This window comes from Vicugna pacos, chromosome 18, assembly GCF_048564905.1.
Source record: "Vicugna pacos chromosome 18, VicPac4, whole genome shotgun sequence".
Lineage (NCBI taxonomy): Eukaryota > Metazoa > Chordata > Mammalia > Artiodactyla > Camelidae > Vicugna > Vicugna pacos.
In genome coordinates, this window is record NC_133004.1 from 40100644 (window position 1) to 40127615 (window position 26972).

At 50.5% G+C, this 26972-nt stretch overlaps 1 protein-coding gene across 11 annotated transcripts in view; it reads right to left on the bottom strand.

Annotated features, from left to right (window-relative positions):
* CUX1 (cut like homeobox 1) overlaps positions 1–26972 on the bottom strand; it is a 352302-nt gene that overhangs the window by 142767 nt on the left and 182563 nt on the right. For all 11 annotated transcript variants that reach the window (XM_072943159.1, XM_072943158.1, XM_072943157.1 and 8 more), the window contains exon 4: positions 6900–6978. In XM_072943159.1, coding sequence (XP_072799260.1) covers positions 6900–6978 — 79 coding nt within the window. The remainder of the gene's footprint in view (positions 1–6899; positions 6979–26972) is intronic.

A 26972-nucleotide genomic window follows, 5' to 3' on the forward strand; every position in this document is an offset into this window, starting at 1 on the left:
GCCACTGGGGCTGGGAGGTTAGAGTTCTCTCTGGAGGGCCCTGGGCACCAGGAGGCTGCCAACAGCGGGAGACCTTGAAGACACGGACTGGAGCAGCCTCCCAGGATCAGGCTGGGGCAGCCACACTTCACAGCCTTCAAAAATGCCACCAAGTTGCATGTCGGTGAAAACCTCAGTATGAGAAGCAAGGGGTATTTCTAACTAAAATCATAAAATTCTGTCACTTTTTGCCAGGAGTCTTACTACACGTCCCTGGGTCGGGGACAGACAGGGAAGAAGGAAAAAGACTGGGAAGAACAATGTTTTCTAGTTTTAACAGATAGCATATCCTCACTTAAACCTGCGTGATGGGCACAAAGGACTGGCTCCCTGTTTTATTCTCACAGAAAAGCATTAAAAAGCAGCTCTCAAAACTGATGACGTCTCTCTTTATTTCTGGATCCGCAAATGCAAGGCTGATGGGGACAGTCTCTAGCAGAGGTTTCCCTAAACCCCGATTTAAACCTCCCGCCCCAGCACCCGGGAGCAGGGGCATTTTGGCATGGGTCCTGAACACGGAGCGGCCACAAAACAGCCTCACTTCTGTTAGTTCTCCTTTAAGACTTCCAAAGTCTAACACCTTCTACTTCCGATCGCAGACCAGTTATCCTTGGGAAGTAAAGTAAGTGGAGTCAGTCATGAAACACTGAGTTCTAGCAGAGTTTCACGAGTCCATGAATATTTTATCTCCCTGGCAATGTGCTCCCGAAGATTTAAATCTTAAAATAAATCCTTCTGGGCTCTGCTTTTGTGGTTTGAGGGGTTTGGGTCTATAGGACCTAGACCACATCTTAGTGAGGGGTGAAAGATGACTCTTTCTGGGGGGAGTGGGGGGCACAGAGAGAGGCCAGGATGGGGTGAGAACCGGCAGACACTCTTCCCACAGACTCTGCAACCAGAGCAGAGAGGTTCTGCAGCACCAATGCCCAGGTCACCAACCTCGTCTCTTTTCTAGGAACTGCTAAAAAAAAAAAATACCTTTGCTGAGATGTTTCTGGGTACTGAAAAGGTCACAGCTGTGTTTTATACCAACGATTAAGTGTGGACAAAACCTCCACCGGCTACTGCTATGTTCTTATCTGTAATCTGTTACTAAGGGCTATTCAGAAACTGAGCGCAAGTTGAATATTTTACAAATTTATGCTTCCCTCCCTCTGCTGCCCGACTGTAGAGATAAATACATGCTCATTGTAAAAAATCTGAAAAGTATCAAGAAGCAAGAGCAAGTCACCCACGCAAGGTTAATTCCTGGCAGATTATGCATACCATAATAACTCTGCTCAGAACACAGTAAAATTCCAGTTATGCAAGGGCCTTTAAGAAGAGGTCATTCCAGAATATTTCTAGCTATCTGAAAGGGTCACACTTTAAGAGCAGAGACATTTATTCCTCCTTTCATTACAGTAAGGGAAGGGGGCTGCCTACTTAACCTGTTTAATTATGGGATGTTTTCTTAAAGGTACCTTACAGTCTCCTACCACCCAAGTAGGAGCCACCCGAGGGAGGGCAGGGGCCATATCTCAGGTGCATTTGCCTCTCGGGTGCGTGGTGCCGGGCCCGGCACACACTGGGCTGCCGCAAGTGCTGGCCGAGGCAATGTGTGAGTATGGCTTCTTGAGCAGCGCGCCTTGAACTTTTCCTTGCACGGCTGGGGTCGCTGTGGCTGACTGTTGTTGAACTCTGCTCTCACTCACAAATACAGATTCCATCGCAGAGGGACGCTGGCCTGTCCAGGTGTCCTCACCAAGTCAGGCTGTTGGCAGACGCCTAATGATGCTTTTCCTCATGTGAGAAGCCATTAGTAAGTGAATTAATAATAAAAATCTCAAGCAGAGGTGTGTTAAAATAAAAAATGTAAATATTTGCAAGTGTAACTTATTCCTCTATGTTGATCATATATATGAAGACAGAAAGTCTGTGATGAGAACTGCAGGTGAAGCCACCTAGATTCATGACAGAAAGTTGTGACTTTGAATCTGAATGTGAAACCACCTTCCTACTGTCGACAATAAAGGTAAAGCCCACTTTCGACTAAACAACGAAGAGGGATGGTAACAGAGTCAGGGACAGGAGGCCAATCCTGCAAACTTTTTGTTGGTCTTCCCTTTAATTTTGTAAAACAGATGGAACCACATAAACAATATTGTTCTCCAGAGATGAAGAAGTAACGCTGTGTTAACTGCGTCCTGGGCCAAACTCTCCTGGCTGCTTTCCTCCAGCGTCCGTTCCCTTCCAGCTCCAGCCCCACCAGCCGAAACCAAGCAACCTCGTCCCTCCCTCCCCACATCATTTGGACCCCTTCCCACCTACTGTCTAAACTGCAGTCAGGACGACCTTTTCTTTATTATGCAAGTGCGATGATGTCATTTCTCTGCTGAAAATCCGTCAGTGGTTTGTCTGTTAAAAAGTGCAAAATGCTTCAAATCATCTAGCAGGCCACTTCCGGCCACACGGCTGTCTTCCCTGGACTCAGCACGACTAGGAACAGAGCCCCCTGACTACCGACGGCGTCGAGGTGTGGACGATGTAGGACGTGGCCACTCTCCTCACTGCCCTCTCCTCCTCTTGCCCACCCCCCCAAACCCGGTCACTGCCCAGTCCTGCCAGATCTATGCTCTTGTAACCAATGGGCTCTGCCTTTGAAGCACTTAACCCTAAAATTCAATCACTGTCAGTGTAATTATTTTCGGATGCCCACGTTCCCACCAGACTCTCAAGTCCACGAGGACAGGAAGCTGTCTGGCTGACCTGCTCCCTGCTCCATCCCTGGTGCTCAGTTTGACTGAGACGCAGCCAGGGGACTGCATCCCATGAGCTGACCAGGTCACCCCATGGAGATGGGGGTCACAGCAGTGGAGGAGAGCATGCCTGGGCTAAAGAAGCAGGATATTTCTGATTAAAAAGCATCTTAAAATACTCTCAAACCCGACTAGGGAATGAGGAGCAATCTGGTGGCAAATGAGAAAGCAGGTAAACATGGGGTCCTAACTATGGGAACAGTTCAGAGGATGTATCAGCATAATTATGTATTTCAATGTTTACTCAGCGTCTTTAATCCGAAGGAGCTTTCTGGAAGAAGAAATAACAACATTCCTTGGGATTTTGGATGTGGAGGATGAAGAGGAGGGAGGAGCCAGGTGACCCCAGGGCTGCTTTTGCCCTGCACAGTGGAGTCACACTGCCGGAGGAGGGAAAGGGCTGGAGCGGAGGGGGTCCCACGCTCGGGGCCAGGTGTGTGAAGCTCAGGATGCCAGAAGGACAGCTACTCAACCCAACACAGATTCTGGATGTCAGCACCGGCCACAAAAGCCCCAGGTTTCTGAAGAGCACGTGCTGGTTTGATGAAACCAGAACGCTGAGGGTCATATAAACGTCTCTGCAGGCAGGCAGATCTTTACAGAGCGGCACCAAAGCAAAAGGAGAGTTCAGAGAGCTGCTCAACTGCTCCAACTCCAGGAAAGAGACCTCTGTTCTCTTGCAACTTAACTGGTTAGAATGTTCCAGAGTGCTCTCCCTCAAAGGTAACTGTTAATCTCAGGAGTAGGGTTCAATGTGAACAAAATTAAAGTGAGAAACCAAAAAATCTCAGGAGGCATCCTGAAGAGGATAATGTGATCCATGCATTCATTCATTCACTTGACAAGTATTTATGGAGTTTCTGCTACGTGACACGCACTGGGAGCGACACTAGGGACAGAGCTGGGGACAAGACCACACTGCCCCAGTCTCTGCCCAGCCAGAAAGAAAAAGAGCCGTGTAGCAAGAAGTTGTAACAGAGGTAAACAAACATGGGTTTCAGGGAGTGGGCTGCGTGTGTGTGTGTGTGTGTGTGTGTGTGTGTGAGATAAGGGCACACCTAAGCCGGACCCAGGTGGTCCAGGGAAGCAGTGTCTCAACACGTTAAGCTGAGGAGTAGGAAGAAGTCAGCCGAGAAGGGGAGAAGGACCCATCCCTGCCGGCAGGAAACCTCGCATCCCGACACTGCAGACATCGCAGAGGTGACCCGCACTGTGGAGTGGAGGGCGGGGTTGGGATGGGGAGAAGTGGACGGACTCTGGGAACCTTCTGGGGGTAGACTGGCCAGGACCTGGTGACCCAGGGCTCTGGTGTGAGCAGGCGGGGGGCAGGCGGTGCCGCTTGCTACGGGAAGGCGGGATGGAGTTGGTTTTCTCTGGACACACTGGGTGGTTTTAGGGTGCCCCTCAGTCACCCCTGAGGGGATGTCTAGGAGGCTGCTGGATATGCAGGCTGACCCTCAAGAGTGGGAAGGGACTGAGACAAAGCTTTAAGAGCCACCAGCGTGACTCTCAGCGAATTCTATTACCCAGGACTCCGGGGTGACTCTGGGTCAACAGACTCATTCAACATGTCACGCCTGTGTCACTCCAGGCCCTGGTCCAGGTGCTGGGCACAGAGCGAGAAAGCAAAGCGGCCTCAGGGAGCCTGCATCCTAGCAGGACCAGCAGACAAGAAACAAGAAAACACAAAAATGAAAAAAAAGCCCAGAAGTGTGGTGGGGGGTGGGGTGGGGTGGGGTGGGGCTCTGGCTCCACCTCTTCCTGGGGCGGCTGGTCACCTCTTCCAGGGCCATGGGGCACAGAGCCGAAATACCTGTCCCATTATTTCCAAGAGCCTCCTCTGTTTTTCTGAGATAGTGTGCGATTGCTGTCTTTTGCAACTGGAACTTGGCACACCCACCCACATCCCTGGATGCAGCTGGATTGAAGCCTGGTGTACACAGACGGTTAAGGCCCCCAACTCTGCCTGGCTGTGTGACTGACCGTCAGTAAACGCACTGCTACTGACCAGACCCTTCCTGTAAGCCTCAGCCACACGATTACTTCATCTGAGCGATAAGCAGACTTCAAAACACAGGTCGAGAGCTCTAAGCTCCATTCCTGCTTTTCGAGTACTCGCTAGATGTGTCAGACCACAGCATGTGTAAGAAATACCCGGGGTGCGCAGGTAAAAGTTATCTACGTGGCATGCAAACATACTTTGATATACTCTTATTATTACAGAAAAGATCAAACATGATTTGCTCCCACCACCTAAAATGAAAACTGCCAGCCCAAAATGATAATGACGAAGAATGTCACCAACATAAGGGAAATGCTGATGGGACAATACTAAGTGGAAAAAGTAGCATAGAACTATATACTCATGTTATGATCAAAGTTCTATAAAAATTATATAATATATGATAAGGCCTGCTCAGGCGAAGAGGAGAATCGATGAGAAGAGTGGTCTCCTTTTTGTCTATGAGAAGTTAAGATGGAAAATAACTGCAGAAAGAGAAACCTAACAACTTGTTCACGTGGCTTCCCAGTGGAGAAACTTCACTAAGGGAAAAGCCCAGGGACAAACTGGACTTTCAAAAAGAGAGCGTAGGTTATTTAGAAAACGGCAGCTCCGGGCTCCCTGAGGCTCTGGCAAAGGCAAAACAGGCCGGTCCCCTTTCAGCTAAGTCACCAATACAAAACCAGCACTTGCACAAGTGGGCCCCCCAAGCTGCCGACACCTGAGGAACAGCACCCAGGCATCAAATGATCCATCTGCTGTGAAGCAGCTTCCACGCGAGGTCAGAGTATTGGTCAGAGCATTCAGGAAACCCCTAGGTGGATATAAACTCCTGCAGAAAATCAAAAGGCTCAAATTTGGAACTAGGAGCTGGATAAGCTCCTAAGATAGCAAAAGCTTAGAACAAAGACAATCTCTCTCCATCACTAGGCTGCTCCTCTACTTTGCTCCATTACAGATGAGAATACCCGGGTTCAGAGGGGAAAAAGGAATGTGACCAAGACCTCACAACAAGGCCCTGGCAGGAGAACCTGGATCTCCCTACTCCCTGTGCCAAGTGCCCAAAGTGCTTTCTGCTGCCCCTAGCTTGGTGTGGCCTCTGTTAACCTTGGCTCCCAGAGGGAATAGCAAAGTCCTCAGTGGGCCTTTTAGAATAAAACACAGATACAAAGGAGACTTGTTTCTGCTTTGCTTTGTTAAAGTAGTTCTAGTAATGTCAGTGACGTACAGAGGATTCCTAAGAAGGGCAAGTGTGCAACTCTGATGGGTGAGGAGGGGAGGGTGGTGGCAATTTGGTTTCCTTGGTCAGCAGATGACATTCAAGTGACTTTCCTAATTTTATGATCTGAGTCTTTCCCGGACTGAGCTGGGACCCATGTGATTGTGTCTATCACCTCCCCACGGATTCCAGGTGAGTGGAACCCCTGAGAACAGAGGATCAATGGAACCAGCGGGCCCAAGGTACTCTAAATTCTGCCTCACTTTTCTGAAATAAGGAATGGGAAGCCATTATCTCTCTGCATGCACAGCAAACATTATTAAAATTTTAACTTTTTAGTTCTTTCAAAAGGAAAAACAACCCACATACTTTGTAGTTAAACCACTTGCCCTTAGATATTAAGTGGAAGACTTGGCCAGAGGTCACCGGTTCCCTGGACGACCTGGGAGGGGAGTGTGGCATTCCAGGCGCCCTATCAGGACCGTTCCTGAACATGGAATTGGTCAGCCCAGACCTGTGAGCATCCACGATGTCTGCACAGCACACACATGGCGCTGTTTCTTCTCAGTAAAATGTGCATTTTAAACCAAAGCTAAAGGTGGCCCCACAGATCTGAGTTTCTGTATCTACAAAGGAATCAACTGGAGTTTACTCGCTGACTTTTGCAAACATGCATCTGATTTTCAAACCCATCCAAAGTCTGGGTTTTGGACAATGCATATTCCCAGGATTTCTCAGCTTCCTCGGGGAAGCTGCCTTAGGGAAGCTGCCAAGAATAATCCAGAAACCTACTGACTCTCCAGACACAGTGCTGCAGGCGGGCTACAAGTGCTGGGCTTACCTGGGACATCGATCAACCTTTTGTAGACATTCAAGAAGGCTGCCTCAGCTTCTTTGCTTCTTTTACTCAGTGCATCAATCTGAAAAGGGATGGAAGAAAGAGAAGAAAAACAAAGAGCTCAAAATTTGTCAAGAGGTAATTTAAAAATCATTACACGTCTAGTGAGCTCCTAGGGCAAACGGGAGTCTGCCTGCTCCCTGAAAATGCCGGACAGCTGGGCCTTCAACCTGTTCAGAGCCAATGTCGGCAAGCACACGAGCGGGAGGCAGTCCACGTGGGCCAGTCCGTGGGGGGAGTGAGGCAGAAGCGGTCCCATCGCCGGGCGGAGCGGGGGCTCTCCGCAGAGAACACGGGCTCTTTCCTTCTTCCACCAGCGCTAAGAGCGGACCACACGCCAGACATGGCGCTGGAGGCGGGGCAGAGAGGGACCGCGCTCAGTCCCAGGGGCTCGGGGTCTAGTAGGGGTACAGGTATGTAAACAAGTAATGAAATCCCAGCTGGGAAAGTGCTAGGTAAGCAGAGCCCTGGGGACACTGAGAAGGGGACATCAAGCAGGAAAGTAGGTGACATTTGAGCAGAGTCCTTGGGAGCTGCTCACCAGGGTAGGAAGGTGAGACGGGAAATGGGAGGAACACATTCAAACCCCAAAGATCTGAAATCTGGGGTCCATAGATCCTCTTGAAGAATTCTGTGAAGGCCAACGCCCCTCCTCCTAGAACACACAGACACACACACGCACACACGGTTATATACTCTATTTTAGGACATTCACATGTCCACGTGTGTTCTGTCCATAGGATCCAGATTAAGAACTTGGATGGGGCTGTAACACACTGGGGAAAGTGGGGGCTGCTGGGGTGGAAACACGGATCCGTGGATGCGAGACCAGACAGGTCAGGTGTCAGTGCACATGGAGAAGGATGACCTTCACCGTCAGGGCCTGAGTCAGGGTGGAAGGAGGCGACCAATCCGAGGTTGTTGCCTCTGCCCAGGTGAGAACCGCATGGGGCAGCAGCGGTGAGGATTGAGGGAAAGAGGCCAATCCGAGAGGCGCGGTCCAACTGAACTAACGTGCGACGAGGAACCAGACGCATTCAGGATGGCGCCCAGATTTCTAGCTTAGGCAACGGCCAGTTCCTATGATGGTGGCCAGGATCGGTGTGTCTCGTGAACCAACCCAGCTGAGCTAGTTTCCCCCAGTGAAAAGTCCATTCATCAAAGAAAAGAGATGTGTGAAACTCTCAAGCATGCCGGACACACCCCCAAAGAGGCTCCGATGCTTGGGTGAACTCAGGATGCATTTTGCTCTTGTAACACACTTGCTGAGACAACACATCACTTTTTGCCCTTGAAGCAGGCAAGATGCTACATGCGAAGAGTTCGCTTTGGCTCAGGAAAAGGACACTAAATTATAGAGTCCTCTGTCCCCTCACAGAATTATACTCTCTACCTCCAAAGTTATTAAAGAGGCAAGAGGATGTGGCATAATTACAGGGCCTCTCACCTGGGCCAACGGACAATTTGTTAAGGGCTGAGAGCGGTCACCTGATTAAGGATGGGGAGACCCTGGGGAGGGGACACAAGGGTCAGCAGAGGGCAGGTCTGAGGACATCTAATGCAGAGCAAAAATGTGCGATGCCGGCATTTCCAACTCCTACCAAGTTTTGCTGCAAAATTCCTCCCTGAAGTCAGTTGTCGAGAACTCGGACACATTTTTCCCCCGATAAAATAAGGTGGTGATTTAGGTGTTGCTTTCCAAATAATTCACAGGGACTACTGAAAAACAATAAGATAGTTCTCTCTTTGTTTTTAAAATAAAGTTATTTTTCCCTCTGATTATTAGCAGTTCATGCTCATTGTATAATTAGAAATATATCAAAAAAAAAGAAGAAAATTAAAACCATAAATATGCCATTCACCAGTGCAAGTCATTCCTCTGTCTGTAGTTCCCTTTCATTTTGAATGAAATGTAGGCATACAGGCAAACTACAAAACCAGGAGATGGGTGGTTGTTTAGGGATTGGGAGGATGAAGGCTAAGGGGCGTGGGGTTTCTTTTTTTTTTTGGGGGGGGTGAAGAAATGTTCTACAATTGATTGTGACCACAGCAAAAGTCAACACACTGCTGAGTTTAAATGGGTGAATTACACAGTATGTGAATCACACCTCAATCAAGCTGTTAAAGTGTATCTGAAATCAAACCATATGCAAAATTTTGTATTGTGCTTTCATGAACATAGAAAATCTTTTTTCAATGTCTTTTACCAAATTTGGGGAATATCTTACTGGCATTATTTCAACTGCACCTCATCTCCACCTGCGTAGATGTTCTGAGTAAAAGTGGACTTAGAGTTGCCTTTGCAGATCTCTGGAATTTTCCCTGTGCTCTAGGCCCTTCTGCCACCTCCTGAGAGCACCGTGCCTGCAGGCAGCAGAGTCTGCCCAGAAAGAAGGGCAGAGGCCCCGGCTGCTCCCCGAGCCTCTCAACACCCCCAGAGGCTCCTCTGCTGGGCTCTGGATCTGCCTCGGGAGGGTCTCCTGCTCCCCAGGAATCTGACGGAGCCTACAAACGTGGCAGCTCTACAGTGGGCAGAGGATGGGATCTGGAAGGATCCTGAACACGGTCCCCTCTCTCTCGTCTGGGTTGTTGATGGGGACGTGGGGCAGGGGCTGGGTGATCGACACATCACACCTGGGGACTGTTAAGGGTTGAATTGTGTCCCTGCCCTGAAAGTCCAAATCCCCAGTACCTGTGGCTGTGACTTTATTTGGAAATAAGGTCTTTGCAGATGACTAAGTTGAGGTCATTAAGGTGGGCCCTAATCCAGTATGGCCCCGTCCTTGTGAAAGGGGAAATCTGGACAAGCAGACAGTCATGCACACAGGAGAGCCCCATGTGAACACGAAGACAGAGACTGATGCACCTACAACCCAAGGAAGGCCAAAGACCGCCAGCCAACCTCCAGAAGCCAGGGGAGAGGCCTGGAACAGACCCCCCATCACAGCCTCAGAAGGAACGCACCCTGCCAGCGCCTGGATCTTGGACTTCCAGTCTCCTGAAAGGCAAGACGTAAATGTCTATTTTTTAAGCCACTCAGTTGGTGGTACTTGGGTGTGGCAGCCCTGGCAAACGGGTACAAGAACCACGAGCCTGAGCCTGCTTCCCCTCCCCTTTCCACAGATGCAAGAACATTCAACCCGACCCTGAGAGGACAAGGCCAGGCCTCTGAGCTGAATTAACTCATTAGGTCTCTGGACCACAAGCTTCTTAAGAGAGGTGGTGAGAACTCCACGTGTGACTGAGTTTCTACTGGATGAGGTCCCCCAAGCCTCTTTTTAAGATTCCCAAACCTAGAAAAATTTGTTGATTCTGGCAATTTTGAGACTCTCTCTGCTGACTTCCCCCCACCCCCAGCCACTGCCCTCGTCCAAGAACAGATCTTGGGGCCTGAGGTTCAGTCTACCCTCTCCCTTTCCCAATTCCATCTTTCCCGGGGTGGGCCTTCCCCTGCTGCGGCCTGGGACTGCCTGTTCCCATGCTTTCGCTTATTTGGATACCCTTTGCTGACGTCTCTGCCCACTCAAGTCCTAGCCTTGTTTCAAGACCCAGTACAGGCTCCACGTGCCCCAGGACGTGTGTGCTGGGTTTCCTCCCTCTGGCGGGACCCTGAGTTTGGAGAGAGGAAGGGTGCCCCTGGATGGTTGAAAGTCAGGTCCTAGGTTAGACATTCTGTCCACCATCCCCACTGCAGAGGAGGGGCCGAGGACTGAGGGGCAGCTGGTGGCGGAGCGGGGACAGACCCAGAGAAGCTCTGACTCTGCTCAGGCCCTGTGTAAAACCTGTTCCACTCCCAGGATCAGCCTCACCTACCACGCCTAACTCCAGCCACACCTGGTTCCTCCCAGTTCCCTGAATACACGAGCAATTTCCCGGCAGCCTGGCAGGCGCCTCCTCGGAATGTTCCTCTGGTCCTCCAGGCTCAGCTGATCCATCTCCGCCTGCCGGCCACGCCCATCACCCTAAGCTGACCGTCCTGAAGTTTCAGGACTGCAAATGAGGCTGTCTCAGGAGATCCTAGATTCCTTGAAAGCCCACACTACGCTTTCCCCCTGACAACTAGCATGTAGTAGGTGTTTAATACATTTTTATCATGGCAATGAAAATTTACCTAAATTGGTCAACTGTTTTATCTGCAAAAGTGAGCAAATGGTTAAGGGATGCAGTTTTAAATCTTTATGAAAATGCTTCCTATGTAAAGAGTTCTTTGATTCATCAGCATTCATGCTGGCGCACGGAAGCATCCTTCCCCACCGCACACACTGGGCGCTCACTTGAGCTGGCCTCCTGCAGGCAGCCACGCGCCCCACTCCACCAAAGATGCCCGGTGGCTCCCACCTCGAGTTTCCTGGATCCAACAGTTATCCTTTCAACAGTATCGCTTTTATAATGTGGAGTTTGAATTTGTGTAATAAGGGTTATATGACAAGATAAAGGTCTACAGAAAGGTATTCTATGCTAAATCTCAATCAATATTTGCTTCCAGTAGGAGGAAAACTCAGAGGCCAGGTTTAGAGGCCCAGTTCATGGAAATCAGCTGTAAGACTCCTGAGATTTAGAAGGACTGACAGAGCGCGCAACCCTTGGGCACCAGCAGAGCTGTACTGTGAGGTCTGGGGTGTCATGTGGCCTCTGGAGTTACTGCTCCCCTCCCCATCTGCCCTCCCTGTAAGGGGCATTGCATGCCTCTGCCCACTGCCACATGACTTGTGGGGGCTTCCTGGCCCACTGGTGGCAGGCATGACCATGCGGAATGTACATGGTGGTGCCGCACGCTATGTCTGAGCCTAAGATGCAAGAGTGAGCACACGGTTCGGCTTTCGTGCGCTTTCTCCCTGCCGTGAGAATAGCCGCCTCTTCCACTGGGATCTCTGAGTGAAGGCAACACATTGTCCCAGAGCCGTCCAGCTGACCCACGGTTCACATGTAACATGACTGAGAAATCAGCTTCTGTGCCATTGGCCGCTGAGATCTGGGGTTGCTTGTTACTGCAGCCCAATCAAGCAAAGCTGCCTATTACAAGTCCTAAGAGGTGGTCACGTTTCTAAGAAGACGGCACAAAGTAATAATAAGGAATCAACGACCAGTATCGAGAGGGCCAAAGGATTTCTGTTTGTTTGCTGTGAAGCTTGATTGTTTATTTTCTCCAGGGGCAGGGTAGGGGGAAAGACGGTAAAGGGAGCAAGGGCCCAGGATTTAAAATGAGAACCCTGGATTTAAGACATGGCTCCAGAATGCATTGTGGAATATTGAGTCAGCTGCGTACCCTCTGCGTCTCTGAATTTCATCTTCTATGTCTAGGAAAAGATACTGATGAGAAGGCCTGCCTGGTAGGGACCCTGGGAGAATCGAGTGACACAGAAGACGTGACAACAGTGTAGAGCTATTCACAAGCTGATTTTCAGTGTTGCTGGTAATTATTGACCCGTGTTGCATTTAGGAGGCGAAACAGCATACAAATATCAACTAAATTAAGCGTCAAAATGTCAGGGGCTTAGAGGAGAATTCACACACTCAAAGCCTTAGCTTTTGTACAAAAGAAATCACCACTTTAGAAAGAATTAACCTGTTAGGCTGCCTCTTAAACAGCATTTGCAGTGGGTGGCTCCATTTCAGAGGCTTGCTTATGTTTAGGATGCCATTCCCCACTGAAACTCCCTTACCCGCCTATAACTCGGAACATTAATGGGTTTGAGGCTTTGGGGTATATTATTGGAATTTTCAATCAGAGCCTCCAGTTTTCGGCAGAGGAAGGAAATGTGGGGAGAGCAAGCACAAACCTGAATTTTAGTTGGAAGATGCTCTGCTCAGAACTGAAAAAAGGATGAAAAGAGTGTAACATTTACAGACATGCAGATCCTCCACCTCCTTCAGCCTCGACCACCGATTGCTGAAGAAATCCTGCTCATCTGGCGTCAGGAACGATTTCAGAATTATAATCTCCTTCCGTCTCTGCTGCTTCAGCCTTAACTGAAGCTCCCACCCCTTGACTTCTAGTTTGGACGCCACAGACCTGTACTCAGAGGGTCTCCCCAGCTGTAGCCTCTCCTTGCCGAACGTGATATGCCCCACACTCCTGAGGCTGGGCTTCCAGAGCCCTTCCCAGCATGGCTCGTGCTCAAAGCTGCCACCTTCCCCGGCCGCCCAGGCCCACCCCGATCATGCTTCACGCCGTTCCCATCACGCCTCTGGGTCCTCACACACTAGGTCCTCTGCCTGGAACGCTCTCCACTCCAGGCACGGGGCAGCCTAGGCGACACCTCCTTTGTGGTGTCCCCCCACCTTCCCCAGACACCGCCAGTCACGTGGTCCTTGTGCCACCCGGGCTCTCTGTAAATCCCACTCTGCCCCCTCCCACACCAAGTGACAATGACTCACATCTGTGAACTTCCTCTCCATCCTCTGTGGTCTGCCCCAGGCCATGGCCAGTGCCATCTTCTTCCCTTGATCCCTGGCACCTGGCTCCTAACTAATACAGGAGGCTGCCTGGGGTGTGCCTCTGAACGAACGAGGGTCGAGTCCAGGCTGAGAAGGCAGCACAGTTCCAGGGACTCCTGGAGGCTCACTGGCGACCTCTGCAGCATGGACTGCTTTGGAAGATGAGGGTGGAGAAGGCAGTTTCCTATAATTAAGAGCTTCAGGGCTTCTGTTACCCACCGCAGTTTAGTCTAAGAAGTAGGGAGTCATGAGAGTCACGCTCTGATCTGGTTTAGGAGAGCCAACTGCCCTTGTCAGAACCGGAGGACCCCCTGGAGGCGGCGTCAGTGGAGGGAAGAGCAGCGAGGGGCTTTGGGGCTGGAGATGAACCAGCTAGGTGACGCCATCTCAAAGGTGGAGAAAATAAGACCTGTTCACGGGCTTTTTGTAAGTTAAAGGAATGTGTGCAAAGTGCCTGCAACTGGACCCAGCACCTGGGAGGCCCGGCACACCCTGTGGTGGCTGCTCTGTGATGCTCGAGTCTCTGCTTGGACGCCGATGACTCCAGCTCCTCCCTGATGGCGGCCTGTGTCCAGGGCCACGACTGTTGCTTACTCAGCTCACCAAGAAAAGGATGCTATTCATTTGCATACTGGGTACCCTTAGCAGGCGGCTACGGATACCCGGCATGGCCCAGGTGGGCCACCCCCACGGGCCTCACACTGAGTGCCCTGTCACATCAGCTGCGAGGCACAGACAGACAACGGCATGGACTTGGTACAAGGGCCCAGGGATCACCAAAACAAAAAAAAAACAAAACAAACAAACAAAAAAACCAAACAGAAAGACAGGTCTTAATGCCGGTCTGGTACATTTTGAAATGGAAAAGGATCATCTTTCCAGGGTGTTGCCTGGCCTTGCCACGCACAGATGGTAGGCAGGGCAGGGGCATGTAGGGCAGGGGCACACAGGGCTGAGAGCTGGATACAGTGTTCGAAGAGCAGGGCTGAATCCCAGCTCCAGTACTAACATAGCTATGCTACCTCTCTGTGCCTCAGTTTCTTTGCCTGCAAAATGGGGAGAATAACTCCTGTGCTGTGAATGGTGAAGGGGCCACCAGACTGGGAAGCGCCACTTCACAGATGCAAAAACTGACCACGTCACTGAGAACCATGCCCCTAAGCAAGCCCCCACCCCAATACAGTGACACTGGGGGTGGGCATGGGGCCATGGGGTTGAAGGGAGAAATGTGTGCTTTGAAGGAATGCACACTTGGGTTGGAATCCAGCCCTGCTGCTGGCTTGCTGGATTGATCAGGAAGCAGGTTCCTTAATTTACGCCTTGGTCTCTTCATTTGTTTAGTGAACAGCTCCCTCCTTGCTGAGTTATTGTGAAATGTAATGCGAGGATCTGGTCTGGTCGGGAGCCTGTGGAGGTGGGTAAACACCCATGCCTTCCCAAGTAAATTCAAATCAGCAAGCTTTCCACTCCACCACAGGCTGTCCTCCTCTGCCATTAAACCAAGCAGAAAGCCATAACACTTCAAGTCTTGGGGGACAGAGACACTTAAACAACATTTAAGACACCATGATGGCAACAGCATACTCAGGGACCATCCGCTAGTCTATACCCTAGAAATTTACAAGCCAATGATTTAGAAATAAACACAGACCATTTACAGAACGTTCGAGTCCGTGTGCGCTGCTGGACTATCGGCCGGTGAGGATAAGCAAGAGCTGCAGGGATGTGGCAGAACAGTTTCGTCTCACTCTATGTCTGGCTCTAGAATTCTTTCAAGAGCAAAACATTATGTGAAGAGCCATGTGGAATTCCAGAAGTCAACAGAGAAGGACCAAGGTCCTGTCCAAAACAGACGCGTCTGGAGCCACAGCTTCTGAGTTCTAATTTTAACTGAACCCCGCCACGTAGGAGGAACACGTTTTCTGGAAGAAGATCGCAGTAGCAGAGAGCCCAGTAATTCTCCTCTAAGTACATGTCTACTTAATGTTTTGGCAAGTACCAGTCTTGCTATTGCCGTGAGAGCTCCAGGAAGAGACAAGAGAGGACCCTGGAGGGGAGGGAGCCCCTCTTCCAGATTCACACCCCTGGAGTGATATGGAGAGAAGAGAGATTAGAAACAGGTGTGGGAACCCAGCTGCCACCACCAGCTTTGTTTCTCAAGGTCACGTTCCTCTGTGATTTCTAACACGCAGATGGAGTTCAGAGAGGAAGAATCACGGTGGGGATACTCCCCATGGCAGAGCACTGATCAGGACTTGCTGGAGATCCCTGCACTGCTCAAAGCAGGGGGCATGAATCCCAGAGGGCAGTTTCGGTTACAAAGGCAATGTAGTGTAGACCTGGGTAATGACACAAAAAATCACGTCTTATGTAAACTTATGGAACCCTTCTTAACCATCTCCCCATACCCAAAGTTCCTAAGAGAGGAAGACTGCAGAATTGCAGAAGAAGATAGTGCCATGAAGAGGGATGTGGCAGAAGATGGCAAGAGAACAGTAAAGACAGAAAAAAAAAAAAACCCCAGCAACAAGCATTTCTATCTTCCTTTACAGTTTACAATGCCGTTTCACGGGCATCTGACATTCTGGTTGCCAAGATTTATCTGAAGGGCTGTTGTGGGGAAGGAGGATTGGCTATCTTCTCTCTCCCTGGAACGCAAAACCAGAACCAACAGGTGGAAGCTACGGGAAGGCAGATCACAGCTTAACAGCAGAAAAACCTCTGTAGACAGCAGAGGGCTTCAGAGGTGGGACGTGTTGGTGCCTGTCTTACTCACTAGTTCATTCATTCCTTCATATTGTCAATAAAATCATTTAAGGTGTGGCTGAAATGTGCCAGGCAGTGTGTGAGCCTATCCTCTGGGACCAGAGCCTCTATTTCTACTCCTGGAGGCCTCAGGGTGGATGGTGTCATCCCCTTCCCCCACAGGTAAATCACAGCAGGGCTGTGGGAGAGGCTTCCCAGAGGATGAGTGCCTACCTGAGATTTTTAAAACACTGTTTTGTGAACAGACAATATGTCTACAGTAAAAAATAAAAAAAAAGAAAAGAAAAATTAAGTATAAAAACATATACAGTGTTCAGCAAGGTTGCAGGATGCAAAATCAATATACAAAAAATCAATTGTCTTTCTATAGAGGCGCCATAAACAATCTGGAAGTGAAATTAAGAAATGTTCACAGAATGGAAAGCTCAATGTTAAGATGGCAAAAGTCCCAAATCAGTCTAGAGGTAGAATGCAATGCCTACCAAAATCCCAGCTGGCTTCACTGAAGAATAAGACAAGTTGACCCTAAAATTTACATGGAAATGCAAGGGACCCCAAATAGCCAGAACAATCTTGAAAAAGAGAAACAAAGTTGGAGGCCCCACACCAATTTCAAAACTTACTACAAAGCTGCATTAACCAAGACTGTATGGCACTGGAGTAAGGATGGATATATTGATCCATGGCATAGAATTCAGAGTCCAGAAACAAACCATCACATTATGGTCAATTGACTTTTGGCAGGGGTGAAAGAACAGGAGGGAAGGAACAGACTTTCACAGACGATGCTGGGACAACTGGTTATCCATGTACAGAAGAACAAAGTTGGATCCCCACCTCACACTGCATTCAAAAATGAACTCAAAGGCCCAAATGTAACAGCTAAAACTACAAAATTCTAAAAAGGAAACAGAGGTGTAAGTCTTCAAGACCTTAGCTATGAAATCAAAAGCACAAACAGCAAATGAAAAGTGGATAAAATGGGTTTTATCGCATTTAAAATGTGTGCTTCGGACAGTGTAGGAAAATGAAAAGACAACCCCAGAAAGGGAGACAGTGCCTGCAAATCACGTATCTGACAAGGGGTTAGTGTCCAAAATACCTGAAGATCTCTTAATAACTGAACAATCAAAAGAAAAATGACTGAATTTAAAAATGGACAAAGGATTTAAATAGGTATTTCTCCAAAGAAGAGATACAAATGGTCAGTAAGCACGTGAAAAGACACTCAGCATCACTAGTCGTTAGAGAAATGTGAGTCAAACCCACAGTGAGACACCATTTCACACCTACTAGGATGGCTGTAAGCAAAACGGCGGATGATGCACGGTAGAGACGACGCAGAGACATGGGAACCCTCGTACACTGCTGGTGGGGATGCAGATGGGCGTGCGCTGGAAAACAACAGCCTGGCAGTTCCTCAGAACACTACTAGAGTTACTACATTACCCACCTATTCCATTCCTAGGTACGTACCCAAGAAAAATGACAATGTATTGTTATGAAAAAACTTGTATCTGAGTGTTCTTAGTAGCATCATTCAAAATAGCCAAAGGGTAGAAAAAGCCCAAACGGCCATCAAGTGAAAATGGATAAATAAAATGAGACATAGTCACACAATGGATTATTATTCAGCCACAAAAAGGAGTGAATTGCTGACACACGCTGCAACACGCATGAATCTCGAAAACATGCTAAGTGAAAGACGTCAGTCACAAAAGACCGCATGCTGAATGACTTCATTTACATGAAATGTGGAGACTGGTCAAATCTAGAGAGACAGAAAGTAAGTGATTAGTGGTTGCCAGGGGCTGGGGGTGGGAGGAGTGGGGACTGACTGCTAATGGGTGTGGGGTTTCTTTCTGAGGTGATGAAAATGTTCCAGAACTGGATTGTGGTGATAGCGGCACAACTTTCTGAATATACTAAAACCCATTTAATTGTAAAAAAGAAAAGAGAGATGAAAACAAAAGTATAAATATATAATGAAAAGTAGGTCTCCCTCCCATTCATATTTACCTGCCACCCAGCTGTCTGGCCTAGAGGCAAGGAGCCACTTGAGTATCTTTCCAGAAATATTTTGTGCATTTACAAGCATCTGTATACACACATTGTCTCCCTTAAAACACACACACACATACCAGTGGTTTGATATTACAGATGCTGTTCTGCATCTTGTGTTTCGTACACTGACGCTCAGCTTCCTTCGTAGTGGAAGGGGCAGGGCTTCAGTGGGGATGGGAGCCTGCGCAAAGGCAGGAGGGCCAGTTGAAACAGGAGGGCCAGTGGAGAAGTGCAGGGCCTGCTGTGCCTGGAGCCCAGGAGGCTGAAGTCTTGGAGGCAGGGCCTGGGGGCTGAGCCAGGGGGTGGCAACTCGATGCTGAAAGGTACCAATGTCCCAGAGGCTGGCAATCAGGCAGTGATGGCTCTGGATGGGAAGGCGGCTCCTGGGAGGCAGGAAGACCTGGAGCAGGTGGTAGCGCAGTCCAGGAAAGAGGAGGAGGTTAATCTGAGTGGGGTGAGGCCATTGGAATTCACAGGGTCTGCAGGCAGACATGGGTCCTCCCAGAGTTCCGGCCAGGGTGGCTGGGGGCTGGTCACCTCCCCCGACACGGGGACTGCAGAGGAGAAGTTATGTCTGGGTTGGGAGGTGGGGTGGAGGTTTCGTTTGTGAAAGGGAGCTCCAAAGGGAGCACTCAGGGGGGGTCCTGATGGCGAAGAGAGCCCAGATGGGGTTATCTAGGGATGGGACGGGTGCGTGGTGAGAGCCCCAGAAAGCTGGGGCCGATTCCAAGGGAGCACCCCTATTTAACAGGTCGAAGGAACGGAAGGATTCTGTGATCAATAACTAGAACTACTGTTCACCCAGCCCTGCTTTACGCCTTGATCTTTAAATACACACACATACACCCAGTGTCTCTGCTCTGCAGGGCGGACTTTCCATTATAGGGAGGAGACACAGAGAAGCTAGAATGACTCACTCAAGGTCACCCTGGTAAAAGATGCTGTCAGGACTCAAATTCCAATCTGTCTAATTTCAAAATCTGCGATTTGTCTGTTTGGTTTTCTCTGCTATGCTAAGCTGTCTCCCCAGAGAGGAGGCGCCAGGGGGACGGGTGGTCACGCAGGAGAGGAGCCAGCGGAGGGAGCAGGAGCAGAGCACGTGCCCAGCACCCCAGGTCTGCTCCTGCACCCCCGGAGGGGCCGGCCTGCAGCCGCAGCTCCCGACATGAATAGCAGAGGACACGCAGGCCACCCAGCACGCCTCTGAAACCTGTGTGTCCAGCGGGGACATGTGCTCCCAGGGCAGCGGCGCTTGCCTGCAGTATCTCAAGAGAACACACGCTCAGAGATTTGCCTCGGGATGATGCCAGGCCCTGAGTCTCTGCCAGACTTGCCCTCCCAAGTCCCTAAATACCAGCAGTCTCAGGCCTGAGGATGAATGGGACTTGAGGGCCTGGGGCAGTAGGGGGCAGGGTGGATCTGAACCAGGAGCACTGCTCCGTCCCAGGTGGGCCCCCAGGCGCCACCCCTCACCCCACAGCCCTAGGAACCGACCCCTTCCTCGGTCATGCTCCCTCTGTGACCCTGTAGGTTTCTCTCTTCCTGTTATACTGGAGGACAATATATGATCTCACAGGTCTCCTTGAGAAATAGTGTGAGGGAGGGGACCTCCGCTATTTCTCAAGCATAAGCACTGGCTTTAGAGTCAGAGGATGGAGTTCAAGTTTCAGTTCCAAGGCTGATGAGCTGTGTGGCTTTGAGCAAGTTACTTGACTTCTCTGGACCCATTTCGTCTTCTCTACAGAAGTGATCACAAAATCTCTCAGGGCTGAAGAGACAGTCTCCTCCTTCTCCATCATTTGCCCAACGGGCTCTACACCGGGTCTGCCAGGTTTGGGCAGGACCTGCTCCCCAGATTAGTCTCACAGAGGGCTTGGCTGGTGTGCGCCCCAAAGTGAGCCCTACTCAACTCTTCACCCCAGTACTGCCACTCGGGGTCTTCACAGATAGCCCAGGAGAGAGGGCCAAAGAGCAGCCCCAAGCAGGGGCAGAACAACAGGAAGATGCCCAGTCCTGTCCCCAGAGAGTAGGGGAGCTCGGAAGCTGCTGTCCGCCCAGCTAGGCTGCCTCTTCCTGGCTGGCAACTTAGAGGCTCTGGAAGTTGTACTTAGTGGGGCACAGATGAAACAGTGGTCATGCCTCCTTCCATGGGGTAAGCGGAATGACTTCTCCACTGAGCCCAGACACCCAGCTTCCAACCTGCGACCCTGCTCAGTCCACCTCGGACCACGAGGGCAGCTGGTCTATGCGTGTTAGTCATCACTGGACATCACTGGCAGGTGGGCTCCCTCTGTCTGGGATGCTGGCTGGAGGTGGTGAGCATGGAGTGACAAGAGATTGGCATTTGGCTGGGCACAACGAGGGAGCCACAGATCCCAGGACAGAAGCAGGAGATGGCGAGGGGCAAGGAAAGCCAAGAGCCTGGAGCTGGGGTACCAAGGACCACCCTTCCAGGCACCCACACTGCTGCTCACACTCCCTATGCCCTCCCCGCTCACTCTGGTTGCGACAGTGTCCCCAGAACAGGGTGGTGGGGAAAGCTTTGTGAGATCATGGGAATGGTGATTTTAGACATCAAATGTTGTGCAAATAATTATTAGGGAAGAGAGTAGCGGCAGAGTGTGAAACAGATTTGGGAGAGGTGGAATTCCACGTTCAAGCCTCAGACCCTCTCTGGGCTCTCTGCTGTTATCAGTGTCCTGTGCTGCCCCCCTGCCCTGAGTCACGCACGTATATTCACAGTCCTTCTTTTGACCATCTGGTCCTTGGTGTCAGTTTCATTTAAGGAATTACTGCATTAAATTGATGGAACATTAGTAAAACCTAATTAACATCCAGATTGAGTTTTTCCAAGGGAAGAGAGATTTGCAGAAAATAAAATACCCTAATAATTTAAATTCCACAGTACTCAAATAAATACTATATGATTGAATATTACAAGTTGGATAATTTTAGTCCAGGAAAAAAAAAAAACTACTAGAATCAGTCTGTTCTCACAGACAAATACTCCTTCTAGTTCTCATTCAAATCTCTCCTCCCACCCCAATTCTTCACATTTATCATATGAGGAAACAGGCACTGAGAGAGATCAGCTGACTTGGTGAAGGTCAAGGTCACTGGCAAGTCAGGCCTCAAACCTAGGCCTTATAATCTATGTCCAGGGCTCTTTTCTTCATATCACAACTGCCTTCTGGTATCATATGATTCCCTGAAAGGGGCTGGGAGTGTAAGCACACAGAACAGAGCCTTTTTTAAATCAACAGAGAATGTTTTTGATTTATACACCAGGGGCATTAACTCTCCATCTCTCCATTCATCCACCAACCAACCAACCAGCCATTCATCCATCCATGCATCCATCCATCCATCCATCGCTCCCCGAGGGCCTGCTATGTGTCAAGCACTGTGCCACATGGGGATACAGATCCTGCTCAACTCTTACGCTCCAGAAAGCAGCATCTGAGTTAATTACCCACCACCATATACTTGGGTCTAGTTCAGGTCCAGTCTGGGACACAGCAGAAGTTCAGAAAAATACTCACTGAATGAAAGAATGAATGAGTAGACCCTGTCCTCCAGAAGCTTACGGTCTTGGGAGACTGACAGAATTCTTCCTGGTCAGGGACAGGGCAGTGGAACAGTGGAGGAGGGCATGGTGGCCCCTGCCAAGGTGACCTCACCCAGGTGGCTGCAAGATTGTTTTGGTGGCTCTGTTAGCGTGGATTCCTTGACACAGACCCTGTTTCCTGGGCTGTCAGGGAGCAGAACTGCGATGGGTGAGTCCTGGGGCTCCTCTGGGCACTGGCACCAGTTTCTTCGTCACGTGGGACCTCGCATTCCTTACCTGTGAGCCTCAGATCTCTAGAGCCTCTGGTTCTGAGTCAAGCTTGCCAACAGATCACTTTACTAATTTATTCAGAGCTCTTCGAGGCCCCTTTTCTCCATTTCAAAAAACATTTCCCAGGCACCTACTGTGCCCCAGGACCTGGGAGACCAGCCCAGAGCAGGGTCTGCTATTGAACCCTCAGGGGCCCCCGTGTCCAGGGGTGCCCGACGTGGGTCCCCAGCAGAGAGGCCAGTGAAGGCTGAGGAGGGCCCGGCGCACGTGGGTGTGCGCTGTAAACATCCCAGAACACCATGGACGGTTACCAAGAGGATGTTCAAAATAATTATCTGCTGAAAATATTAGATTTGCTCTGGATTGTTCATTACATACAATGGCTTAATAGGACTTTTATTGAATAGCTGCAGAGCTCTGGGCCGAAATCAATTTGCTGTACCCTCGGAATTTTGATGTATGCTGTTGACTTCCACGACGCGGAGCAATTTGTAATAGCTCTGGCTGGCTGTTTTCAAAGCTCCTGCCCCATCACAAGCATTTATTTCTGACCACAAAATTACATTTATTCACTGGGAAGCAGCGCCGGGTCTTTAAGAGGTTAACTTCTGGAGTGCTTGGCTGTGGTCCAGCCCCCGGTCCGAGGCGCGGCGCGGGCGCAGTGGCCCGGGTGGTGGCGGCGGCGGCGGCAGCGCCGGGCGGGCGGCCGTGATTAATAGACTGCTGAGTGCGCCCCTTTCCACGTGCACACGGCTCGCTCCCCTGCTTCCATACATCACGGGCTTAGCCTCAACATATCTGACTGAAATTGAATTTGGCTTCTCTCTCAACCGTTCATTTCCTATGTTATGCAAGGTTATATCCTTTTCTGCATGAGCAGAACCAAACCAGCTGCAGCTTTGCAGAAGAAAATGTGTTTTCAATTAGGAAGCTGGCCTGAATATTGAACCACAGTCCTACTGCTCCCCTAATTGAGCCATCATGGAGCAGGCCTCCAGGAAGACACCGTATTCACCAGACTGGTGGCGTTTCGTGTGAGATAATTAAAACACGCCACTGCCGTCACCACCATGACAGTCACCATGGCCACCTTGACCCCTACCTGTGTCAAAAGGCCCACGTGAGTCTGGAGATGGCCGTGATGGTTGAGAAGAGCGCCCTGGAAAGGGGTCAGGACAGCAGCCTCCGCTGCCCTCCAGCCAGAGCCGGCAGGTGTCCTCAGGATGCCCGCTCCGCTCTGAACTCACCTGTCAGGGACACTGGGCCACAAACTTCCCTGGGGAGGGGAGGCCGCCTTATTTTTCTTGTGGGTCACTAGGCACCTAGTGCAGCGCCTCAAACACAGGACTCAGTGAGTCCTTATTACTGAGCAGAAGGTAAGGGAGAGAAATTCAGTGGAGAAGACCTCCCTCGACCAGCTCGGTCACGCAGAGGGAGATACAGTCAAAGGGAGATGCAGGCCCCAGAAAGGAAAAAGTTAGCAACGGGCTGAGATGGTCTGGAAAAAGAACGAAGGAGGCAGCCTTTTAGTTTGGTCTTGAAGGATGGAAATGATTTTTATAGGTGAGGAAGAGCAAAAGGTTATAATAACGGAGGCCATGACTTGAGGAAAAGGGCAAAGGCAGGAAACCACAAGGCATGTTCGGCGACAGTAAATAGACCAGCTTGGCCGGAGCAGAAGCCAAGGATGTGACGCCTGGAAAGACACTTGGAAGCTAAATCACGGAGCTCGTCACACACCAGTCTAAGGTGCATGAACAGGCACTGAGTCACAGAACTTGAGCTGGAGGGGTCGCCCTCGGAGGGAACCTAGCCAGTGGGTCCTACAAGCGGCCCCGCATGAGAGGCAGGTGGGGACTTTGTAAAATGACAGATCCTGAGGTCCCGCCCCCAGTTTGCTGAATCAGAACCTTGGAGGGAGGAGCCTGGGGAGCCGTATTTCTGAAAATAGTGGGTAATTCTCATGCAGCCAGCTGGGCCAGCTGGGCTATCCTAGGACCAGCTTTAGGAGCCGTCAGTCTGGTGCAGTCTTCTCAGATGGCATCCCGCCTGTGACTCGTCATTTGGTACTTGCTAAGTGCAGGCGTGACGGGGATATAAGTACGTGTGTGTGCGCACGCATGTGTAACACACACAGTTCCTACCCTCTAGATTTCAGAATCAAGGCTTGATATAGGGCCAGTTAAACTGTGTCCCAATAACTAGAATATAGAGGCAGAATGTCTACAGGCTCAAAATCACAAGACAGATACAAATAAAGCCTTACCAGAGATGGGGAGGGGAAGAGTTTTGTGTCTGGCGGGGGGATTCTGGGATGACTTGGAGGCTCTGGCATTTGCGTTGAGCCTTGAAGAATGGGTAGGAGCTGACAACATCCCTGACAGGTGGTCCTCCCAGCCCTGAACACTCCCAGTGACGGGAAACTCACCACCTTAGGTGGCAGGTGGCTCATTCCATTTCTGAACAGATCTAACTGCTGGAAAGCGTCCCTCACCTCTTCTGTCCTGCTGCTGAGTCAACACATGTACTAGGCCACTGAGTCACACGGGACTTCAGAGCTCTGGCGCTCCCCGCTGACTCCCCTGCTCACCCACTCATTTTGGGTTGAGCAAAGTCAGGCAGAGAGAGGTCTGGGAGCTGTCTGAGGTCACAGGGGAGTGAGCAGCCCGTCACGTAGGGCTGGCATCCCCCCTCCCAGGGAAACGTTCCTGGGAGTAAGGCACTCGACACCCTGGCTTTATTTAGACGTGGCCTTTAGATCTGAGCACTTAACTATATTACAGCAAGACAGACCCGGGGTGTGGGGCACCCTTGAAACTCTCCAGTCACTTTTAACTAATTCTTGGAATATTTACCCAACTGAATCCATTTCATCTATTATTTGATTAAGATCTGTCAGATGGCCCTGCAAGCAGGCACAGTCCTTGGCTTTCCTCTGCACTCCGACTTCTCCTTTGGATGAGAGCCTTTCAAGGCGGCTTCCCATTGTGGCCCACAGGACCCCCCCACCCCGCCATCCCACCCAGCTGCCCTGGCCTGGCTTCCTCCCTCGCTTCTGCAGCCCCAGTCCTCAGCCTCCTTTCTGGCTCCCGGTCATCCCGGGAGCTGTCTGTCCTCTGAGCCTGGGCACTTGACCCGCTCTGCCTTGTGCTCCCCACCACGTGGGTCTTACCCCAAACATCACCTCCTGCAACAACTGTCTCTGGAGGAGCTGCCCCGCCCCTCCTGCTCTTCTCCATTCCCATCCCTTCCCTCACTGCACTTGTCACCCTCAGACATCATTCCTGTGTCCCTTCACTAGGACACAGGCTTCAGAAAGCGGGTGCCTGTTGACTGTATCCACGGCTGCACCCTGAGCTCCTACTGGCCTGAATGCACACAGTCAGCTCTAGGGAGTTTCACCGAAGGAAGAAATGAATGGATAGCGGAATAAAACCCAGCCTCAGAGGCGATGTGGAGTTTCACACAGCCAGACCGCGGCTCCAAACACTGCTGGTGTGTCACACAGAGGGTGGACCTTCAGGACAAAGGAAAGTTCCAAATGACTGCTTGGGCCATGTCAGCAGGTGGTACTGGGATGAAGTCCCAATCAGCAGTTAACAGGCGCCCACTCCTCCAAGGGTGCAGATCGGGTTAGCAAATGGTCTGCACACAGTTATGAGTATTTATTTATGTACCTGGGGATGAGGCACAGAGCACCAGATCTGATACAGGTGGGGCTGGTTAGAAGCTGTGTTTGCCAAGCCCTTTACACTAAATGAACATCCAATGCCCTTATCAAAGACTGAGGAGGCCGACTGAGATGCTGGAGGGCAGAAGGCACCGCCTCCCCACTCCCCAAGCACCAATGCTGGAGGACACAGGCTGGCAGTGTCACCTGTGTGACTGTGGGTGGTTTCCCTACCTGCCCTGGGCTCAGATTCCTCGTCTGTGAAATGAGGACGCTGCTTCCACCCACCCATCTATCTGATGGGCACCTACTGTGTGCTCACTGGGGCCAGGTACTAGGGGTACAGAGGAGGCCAGCACAGACAGAAAATCTAGCGAGCACGGTGGATGTGAAAACTGACACACATGGAGGAAGGTACTCTGAAGGGCCTTGGTTTGAAATGACGGTCAGAGGAGACCTCTGTGAGGCGTGACATCTGAGGTGAGCCCTGGAGGATGAGGAGAGAGCTGGGTGGGACAGAGGGAACAGCTGGGGCCCCAAAGCAAGCAGCAGCCAGGCCAGGGCACTCCGAAGGCCCAGGGCCCGGAGGAGGCACAGAAAGGCTGGAAGCAAGGAAGGGGCCTGATCCTGATCCTGGCAGATGCTTGGAGAGGAAGTGGGGGTGTGGAGGGTGAGGGCAGGAACAGAGATCAGTCTGGGAGCCCCTGCAGTGGTCCGGGTGACGCCCGACATGGCTGTGGACAAGCGTGTGGATCAGTTGATCTGAGGTGCACTTTGTGGGTAGGACGGAGGAGATGGGGGCATCCTGAGAGAGGAGGCTGTCCCAGATTTCCAGCTGAGGCAACCAGGCAGCCTGGGGAGTTACTCCTGAGAGGGGAGAGGACGGAGAAGGAGGGCGTTTCAGTAGGTGTGGAAGCTGCAGAAGGGGAGCTGGTTGTGGGGTGAGGTTCTCTCTTGGGGAACTCTATTCAATACCTTGTAATAGACTATAATGAAAAAGAATAGGAAAAGGAATACACACACACACACACACACACACACACACACACACACAAATGAATCACTATGCTGCACACCAGAAACTAGCATAATACTATAAATTGACTATACTTCAGTTTTTAAAAAAACATTCTCTCCTGTGGAAAACTAAGGTAACGTCAAACAGGTGGTCTCACAGGAGCTGGAACTCAAGAGAGAAGCCCACGTTAGGGAGAAGGATCTGAGTTTTCAGCACATAGAT